At 39.7% G+C, this 8,577-nt stretch overlaps 1 protein-coding gene across 1 annotated transcript; it reads left to right on the top strand.

The window, feature by feature from the left end:
- Nucleotides 1–4,994: 4,994 nt before the first annotated feature.
- Nucleotides 4,995–7,252, top strand: LOC145431473 (uncharacterized). Its single transcript, XM_080307331.1, has 4 exons — nt 4,995–5,155; nt 6,075–6,283; nt 6,440–6,617; nt 7,043–7,252. Exons 2-4 carry the CDS (start codon nt 6,101–6,103, stop codon nt 7,177–7,179), a joined length of 498 nt encoding a protein of 165 aa, XP_080163457.1. The 5' UTR covers nt 4,995–5,155; nt 6,075–6,100; the 3' UTR covers nt 7,180–7,252.
- The last annotated feature ends 1,325 nt before the right edge of the window (nt 7,253–8,577 follow it).

The raw sequence follows: 8,577 nt of genomic DNA, 5'->3' as shown, positions 1-8,577 counted from the left end.
TGATGTGTTGTTTCCTTAGTTTGTTTATAGTTGATGTTACATTAGGTCAAATATGAAATGATCTGCTCATTATCACTGCTTTAACAGTTGTGTATTATGGTTAAATTGCAATTACTCATGGGAATTTTTTTTAATCTTCTTTGGCAAGTGTTAAAAGTGGTAATAACTTCTCTCTGCTTCCAAGAATGTGGGAACGCCAGTAGTTGATTGTTCTAGCTTTTCCACTTGACTTCCTTGGGTCTCTGTGACCGTACCCTGTATTTGTTTTTAAGTCTTCAAAATGTCGTCTAAAGAAGCGTTTAGACGTTATTGTTTCTGTAAATATGCACTTTAACCTGAACAACAGGGCAGACCTCTGCCAATGTAATGTACCTTTATAAAGGAATCCACTGACATGTGTGGAAAAAATATGGCTGAAATTTACCAAAGGATTGTGAAGCTGTAATTAAAAAAAGAAGAAGTTAGACTTTCAAAAAAGTAAAGAGAAACTGAAAAAAAGGAATTTAACATCAACCAACTTTACCATTAATGGACCCCTAAACCAGGGGTGGCCAACTCCAGGCTCGAGAGCCGGTGTCCTGCAGGTTTTAGATAACACACCTGAATCAAATTCACTACCAGGCCTCTGGACAACTTCAAGAAATGTTAAGGAGGTAATTTAGTCATTAAAATCAGCTGTGATTCTGGACAACGTCAAGAAATGCAGCTGTGATGGACACATCTAAGGATACATTCACACTGCAGGCGAAAGCGCATCAAATCTTTTTTGACCCCGTGCGACCCATATCCGATCATGGTTTGACAGTGTGAAAAACACACCTATATTTTCAAATCCGACCTGGGTCACTTTCGTATGTGATACTGAATGCAATGCATATCTGATGTTTTAGAAAGCGACTGCTGTTTGAATGGTCAAGTTGCATTAAATTCATCTTTTACGTCACTGACACAAGACAGACGCCAATTATCAGCGCCAGAGAAGACATCGTGAACACTTCCTGGCCATCCAGTGAAACTGTTGGGAAGACAATGTTGGAGAAACGTGAACATTTTATTTGTACTGTATAACCTGCAGATTCTGACAGAAATCTGCAACTATCCTTTGGAGCACCGCTCTTCTCTAAAACAGCAATAAGGATCATTATTAGGCCATATGTAGATAACAAAATAACTTTATAACTTAAAGCAAAATTGGGAAACGTAAAGTCTGAAACAAGTCTTTATATTAAGGGCCATCAGTCAAACAATACTGTTTGGTCTGGGTCTACACAGAGCACGTTGTGTGTGACGTCTTCTTTTGCGCATGCGGGCCACTTTGAGGGTTCATAGAGCACGTTTGCTGTCGCATTTTATTTGTAGTGTGAACAAGCAGACAAAAAAAAATCGGATTTGATCAAAAAATCTGAATTGAGCATTAAGACCTGCAGCGTAAACGTAGCCTAAGACCTGCAGGACTCCGGCTCTTGAGGCCTGGTGTTGGCCACCCCTACCCTAAACAAAAAACCCCAAACAAACAATAGGACTGCTTATAAAGAAAAAATATGCTTGAAATTTAAAAACATTCAGGAAGTAAAATGTGTAAAATCTAAAATTAATATGCTGTTTTGCATCTTGGACTCTGAAAAAGGGGGAAAAAACTTATGAAGTACAGCAGAGTAGAATGTACGACTTTTAAAGCTTCCATGAAATAAGAAAAAAACAAAAAAAAACAGGGACAGAAGTAAACACCTTAACAGTAGGGGTCCGTCACTGAGCAGGCTACTGAACCGTGGTTAAACAAATAAGTAGTATAAGCTAGTAGTGATTCACAGTACATTGCCTCCTCACACAAAAACACAAAGAGAGAGAGAAATCTTATTTGTTTTGAGGAAAAAGCAACACTTCTACAAAGATATCTGTGTGACTTTATGTTGGCCTGCGAGAGTAACTGGCATTCACCCCGCACAACAATCCTAGACTTTAATTTTCTTCACTCTTGGCCTGAACTTCACCTGAAAGCTACTATTGGTGCAGCAGGTAAAGATGGAGGAGTGATCAAAATACTGTTAACAGAATTGTAGCTTATGTGACTGACTAAGGCAGGTAATTGGGTGTTTTTCAAATTGCTATTTGTTAGTAAGTTGTAAATATAGTTGTAGTCACACCGCAGAGCTATTTACTAGCCTGGTAAACACCTGTTCGGTTATAGGTCCACCCCGCATGACGTGACGCTCCTGTTTTCTCTGACCTACTTTGCCCTCTCGGCTCGCTCACCAGCGATCTTTCCTGAGCTCTCAGAAACACAGGCGTAGTTTATCTCCAGGCCCGTTTCAGTACTTTTGCCAAACCAGACTGATCGAAAGTGACACACATTTGCTTTAAGATGGAGAGAGTACAGGAAAGGGGAAACAATGAGGGTATGGAGAAAACTGTAATGAAAGGGAGCAGAGCTGCGGGCTGATGATGTTGTAAAAGGCAGTGGTTTCAATCAAGAAAACATTTCTTTGTGCCTTTGTGACTGCTTCTGTAATAAATGACTTGAGCAATGTTTAATTGTGAGCATCCTATTGCTGATTTATGCTGCTGCTGCTGCTGTTGTCAGCGCTGCCACGGTTATTGTTGATGCCGCTGCTGTTAGGGTTTGTGGGAGGGAGCTGAAGTCTAATGTGAGAGGTTGCTGGCTGCGGTTGTCCCTTTGTTTACTGTTGTTTAGTCTAGTATTTATAGGTACAGTGCTGCATGGTTCATCTAATTATACTGTGGACGCCATAGGGATAATTGCTGTAATGACTGGTTGGCTTTCTAGAACATTCGTAGCTGTTTTCCTCTCCATTCACTTTGCTGTGCAACTACACAATAAGGGAGTTTGTGTATGTGTGTGTGTGTGTGGCTGTAAGTTTTCACATATCTCTGCATGCTTTTTCAGTGCGTGATTGCATCTAGGTGGCGCCATGTCGCATTTTTCGTGATGAAGATTCAGATTTCCTTCTCAGCTATGAACTTTGATAGGGACCCGGGTCTTTTGCAACCTCCACAGCTCACTTAACATGCAGAAACAGACCCCAGGAATGTTCCTTAATCAACCTTAATTATACTTTCCCAGACTCCGCTGCTCCCAGGTCAGCTGTTAATCCAGGCTTTGGGTTCAAAAGTTCGGAGTGTCGTTTGTTCAGACAGTGAGGGCCCCTAAACACTTTCTGGCAAATACTAAACAACTTAAAACACCCACGCAGCTCACATTCACTATTATGTCTTCAGCTGTGCACCTACATATAAATGCCTGCACACGCTGATGATAATGAGGATCTATGTTGAACTGTGTTTCTGTGCCGTGCCTCAGTCGAACTATTAAAATTCTGAACATCCCTGGCATTTAGTTTTATGTTTTTGTGGTGTAGCTGGTTTGCAGCTGCATAAAGAGAATGCAGAGCGTGGCAGGTACCGTTGGTAAGCTGAATTTGCACATCTCTAAGAGAGGCTGCTGTCTGTGTTGTTTACCCATCTGCCTCACACTCACATGTAAACAAGAAAGATTTCTGATCCAGTCCCACTCAGAGGAATAAGTGGAACTTGTTCGGTAAAGCGTAAAAATAATTCAGCCCAGATCCAGTCAAACACACATGTGGAGTGCGGATGTTATCGGCATAGTTTGGAAGTACGTCTGACACATTTTCAAAACATCGTGTGCTGGGTTGAAAGTGTGCTGGATGGGTCAGTAAAGTTTGACAGGAGAAAAACAGCCTGGTGTGTGCTGAAAATCCACATCTCATCTTGTCCGTCCGTGAACTCACAAGTGCAAAAGACTGCTTGTTTACACACGGGCATCTGGGTTGAAACTATTTCATGAATTTACCTGAAAATTGCATTTGTGAAAATGTGGAAATAAGCAGCTCTTACGCTGTAATCCAGCCAGACAAACTCACATTAATACATGATTTTTAAGAGTAACAATATTAGAAAACTAATGTGTGCATGAAGGTGCAATGGTGCAAAAACACTGCCTCAAAGCAAGAAGATCCTCAGTTTGAATCCTCCACCTGGCTTAGTGGTCCCTTTCAGAAACACATTTCAAAACCATTGTTGTACCTATTTCCTGTTTTCCTAGCAAGATGTAAAGAATGAGGGGTGGCTCAAGACTTTTGCACAGTACTGTATCTTTATTATTTATCGTTTTTATTTATGAGCAAGTACTTTATATTCCTCAGGCTGATCAAACAATCTTAAAAAACGAGCTAGAGATTTCTTATGGAAAAAATATCAGAATACCGACCACAGTGCCAGTGTGTACATGTATACACTTAAAACTGGACCTAATGGAAGGTTAGAAACTGATTAAAAATGTAAAGGGAAATGTAGGACAAGAGCTTAGAGTGACATACAAAGTGAAAAATGGTCACAACTTAGAGTTTGTCCTAAATAGTGTAACTAATTATTGATAATAAATTACAGATTACATTTTGATGTATGTCTGAATTAGATATGCAGCTCTGTATAATTTCTACATAAGATTGTAAACTCAAGGCTCATTCCTACGTTGCAGTTTTGGGTATGTTAAACTAAAAATATCTTCCAGCCAGTGTGTCAGTTAGATTCTAGGATTAAACTAAATGTGCATATGAAACAAAAAAAAGGCATTAGGGACTGTTATTTGATGACAGCTTTGGCAAGGAATGGGAAGTCAAGAGACAAATGAGTTGATTATGGGAGATAGAGACTTTCAGCAGCTGCTGTGTGTCTGTGTGTATGTTTAGTTGGAGGCCCAGATAGCAAGGAGACATTGAACAGATGTTGATTTTCCATCTGAACCATCAGAATCGTCAGGATTGAAATGTTAACACAAAACCAATGTTGAAACAACATTGAAATACTGATGAAACCTGACACTGACATTGAAATAACATTGATTCACTGTTGTTCTGTCATCGTTGATTGTTGATCTATTTATAGTTGACAAGGTGACAACAATCACGTTGAAAAACCAATGATTTATGGTTGAGCGGGAAATTGAAGCTGCCACCACTTGGACTATTCCATAGCACCCCTCTCAGTGGTACATCCCTCCAGGTAACCATTGTCTTGTACAGTAGAGCGGGACATTCGATTTACTCTCAGCGGAATTGACCGGAGAAGGCATCAGTTCATGCACTGCACTGGCCTGCACCACGATTAGTATAAGGTAAGAATGAATGAATTTTCTTCTATTCGTTATTTCCACGGTCGCATTTGAATAACAGTAAAAAAAAAAACTGGTTAATGTACAGTTTCGGACAAAATGTGGGAGCCCGAAATCGTGTCTATTACAATCCGGCAACAAGTAAATTGCACTGCGAACAAAGTCTATCAACAAAGAAAACATTTTCGTTTCATACTTTTCTGTTATATTCCCTTACAAAACTAGCGTTAACGCTTCGAGGGTTCCTTTGTTCTTGCCGTCGCCTCGGCGCTTGACCCAGACTTTCACTCTGTAGTTGCTTTTTAGCATAGTACTACAAAAAAATTGTAAATCTGTGATATATGATTGATAAACGTAAAGGTAACTGTATAAATGTGTTCAATGACTTTGTTACTTTTAATGATTGGTGAGCACCCGCTTCGATTCGCACTCAATTCAGACTTTACGTTGCACGCTCACCTAACTTTACGTTGCACGCTCACCTAACTTTACGTTGCACGCTCACCTAACTTTACGTTGCACGCTCACCTAACTTTACGTTGCACGCTCACCTACCTTGCGTTTGCACCTTTTGTCCACACGTAAACTGTGTTTTCATTAACTGAAAACTGAGGCTACGTCCACACGTACACGGGTATTTTTGAAAACTGAGATTTTCCGTTTTCGTTTTAAAAAATAATCCCGTCCACACGTAAAGGCAGAAATGAAGGAAAACGCTGCTAGGAACATGCCAAAGCCATTCACACATAATTCACGCACTGATGATGGCAAGCTACATATACAAATATCAAATATATGTGAGTTAGAACAACTTGTACTTGAATGCAGAATGTTACACCGTCACTTATGGATATATTAATTTTTTGCCTCTCACTGCTTAAGCCATTAATCTTTCTAGAATTGTTTTTTTTTTTTTAAACAGATGCGACCTCACAAAAGATATTAACTATGCTGTCAGACCTGACGAGAGCTGTGAACGAACTGCGTGATGAGGTCAGAGCCATCCGCAATACCGGCTGCAATGATTCGGTAGATGCTGGGGTACTGCCTCTGGATTTGCCCTTGCACAACATGGAGGAGCTAAACAATGCAGAGGCAGCTCTTCAATCAATAGAGGCAAATAAGGCAATGGTTAGTATATAAAGTTTATGTACACTTTGTAACTATAAAGTGTAATAGCTGTGATTTAAATACATAACAACGGCCTGTTGATTAAACACACAAGCACTTGCATACACATTTAAGACATGAGACACGCTAATTCCATCTATTGAAATGTGTCTATAGGTGAGACGCCTTGCCTTGATTGGAGGGACCACACTGGAGGTGCGAGTCCGCCGTGTAATGGCTTATGCCATTACAAACGAGCTGGCCTCGTTACTAAACTGGGCAGGGAAAAAAACCAAGGACCAGACAAAGCAAAAAAGGGCATTTAAAGATACAGCGCTCTGCAAATGCATATTTGGTAAGTTTTACCGTTTTTTTGCTATATTACTTTGTCTTTCTTAATAACAAGACTTTCATGTCCGGTTAATCTGGAGATGGAGTCTTTGGTCTTTGGCTTGTTTAGTCCTCGGGTTGTAGTTTGTACAGCCCAAGGACCCCATGTTTATTTTGTTTTAAAGGATACACGGCACACTATGCTAAGACTTATCACTTTTTCCGCTCATAGCTCTTTGGGAATCAAATGCAGCAGTTTGTAGATTTACGCCTGGTGACTTTCATGTTTATCAGCCTAGGAGTTTACATACTTTCTCCCCGCTGAAGACAGTTACAGTGGGGCAAAAAAGTATTTATCATGTGCTATAACATGAGCTTATTCATGTGCTCTAATTCACTTTTTTTGTTTGTGTGTGTGTGTGTGTGTGTGTGTGTGTATTTTTGTCCTAGATGGTCTGACGCAGCAGTTAGGGGCAAACTCTATGTCCGAGTTTGTCTTTGCACAAGCAGTGCAGAAATGGCTCCGGTACGCCCCAGATCGTTTGGGTGGTGCAGGACGCACATCATGCATCCCCATCCCGAAGTAAAAAATTACAAATTTATGTTAAACATAAATGTAAATAGAAAACTGTGTTTTAATAAAGTATTTAGCAAACGAAACATATGCCTATTGACCTTTTTTTGTTTATTTTTTTTTCTCTGTTACATCACATGCAATGCTTTCTTATTTTAGGATAATAATATTGACATGATACATCGTGAGACTTTTGTTTTTTATAAAGGGTGTCCAATTTGAGGAATAAGTACAATTATGTGTTTAGGTGGTTTAAGTATTGATGGAAACATGCAGTAGTTTAGTATTGGTTAAAATACCTATAAAGAGAGGTAGATTTCCAGTCATGATTTAACTGTTGTTTTAATAAAAAGCAACTGTGCGAAAGAGGTGGAAAATCAACATCATAGCTCAACAGTGTTTCAATATCAGAATCTGACATTGTTTCAATGTCAACAGTATTAGAAAATACAACGTTGAATCAATGTCAGGTTTCAACATTGATTCAACATCAAAACCTGACGTTGTTTCAACATTAAAAACGGGTGCAAGAGTGACGTTAGGTCAACGTCACACTTCAATGTTGATTCAATGACACAGCCTGATATTGACTCAACAGTGTTTCAATGTTTCCTTGCTATCTGGGGGGCATTTGTGTCTGAATATCGATCGCTATTGAGCAGAGCAACATCTGAGAGCCGAGGTACTGCCAGCTTCCTCTGTGGCCAGTTGCTGCTGTCATCTCTTCATTTCATTATAAGCAGTCATTTTAGCTTTATCATGTACTTAACTCACTTGGCTCATTATGTCTTGCAGCAGTCCTCAAGGCAAATATGCCAATGAGTTCATGTCTGCTGCCTGTATGGGAATGAGAATGCTTGCATACACCATAACAACTCAAACACAGAGCCAGCAATGAGGCGGTTGAATTATAAATAATGTTTCCACCAACAGGTCAGATTAAATCACTCTTTTCATCATAATTATTCTCTTTAACGATGCATAGGTTTCAAGCCGCAAGCATGAAATCTGGATTTCCCATGCTGGTGTTGGGACTTGTGTGTGTATAGCATGCTAGCAAAGGATGCTTCCAATTAGTCCTCACCTTCTTTACTAAAAACTCTAAAATTTACGTACAGCCAAACCTTATTCCTGTATGCTACAGTTCTGTTCAAAAGTTTGCATACACTGATACAATGTCTTTTAACTTGATGAGTACAAGGCCGATTGACTTCTTGTTAGCAGTGATCCTAGTTGACTACAACTGGTAGTTTCTCTTTGCCAGATTAAAATGGATAATTGGAGATTTGTAGATGCTGGGAGGGTCTCTTGGAGCCATTTCTAGAACTGCAGATCCCAAGATCATTCTTTAAACAACTGTATTTTCAGCATTTTCCTAATGTTGTAAACCCGCTCAACATTTGGCAATAAA

This window comes from Astatotilapia calliptera, chromosome 2 (genome assembly GCF_964374335.1).
Source record: "Astatotilapia calliptera chromosome 2, fAstCal68.1, whole genome shotgun sequence".
Lineage (NCBI taxonomy): Eukaryota > Metazoa > Chordata > Actinopteri > Cichliformes > Cichlidae > Astatotilapia > Astatotilapia calliptera.
This window is presented reverse-complemented; position numbering and strand designations above follow the sequence as displayed.

Coding starts and splice junctions, on each gene's coding strand:
- LOC145431473 (XM_080307331.1), top strand. CDS start 6,101: ATGCTGTCAGACCTGACGAGAGCTGTGAACGAACTGCGTGATGAGGTC. Junction 6,284..6,439: donor TAGAGGCAAATAAGGCAATG/GTTAGTATATAA, acceptor ATGTGTCTATAG/GTGAGACGCCTTGCCTTGAT. Junction 6,618..7,042: donor GCTCTGCAAATGCATATTTG/GTAAGTTTTACC, acceptor TTTTTGTCCTAG/ATGGTCTGACGCAGCAGTTA.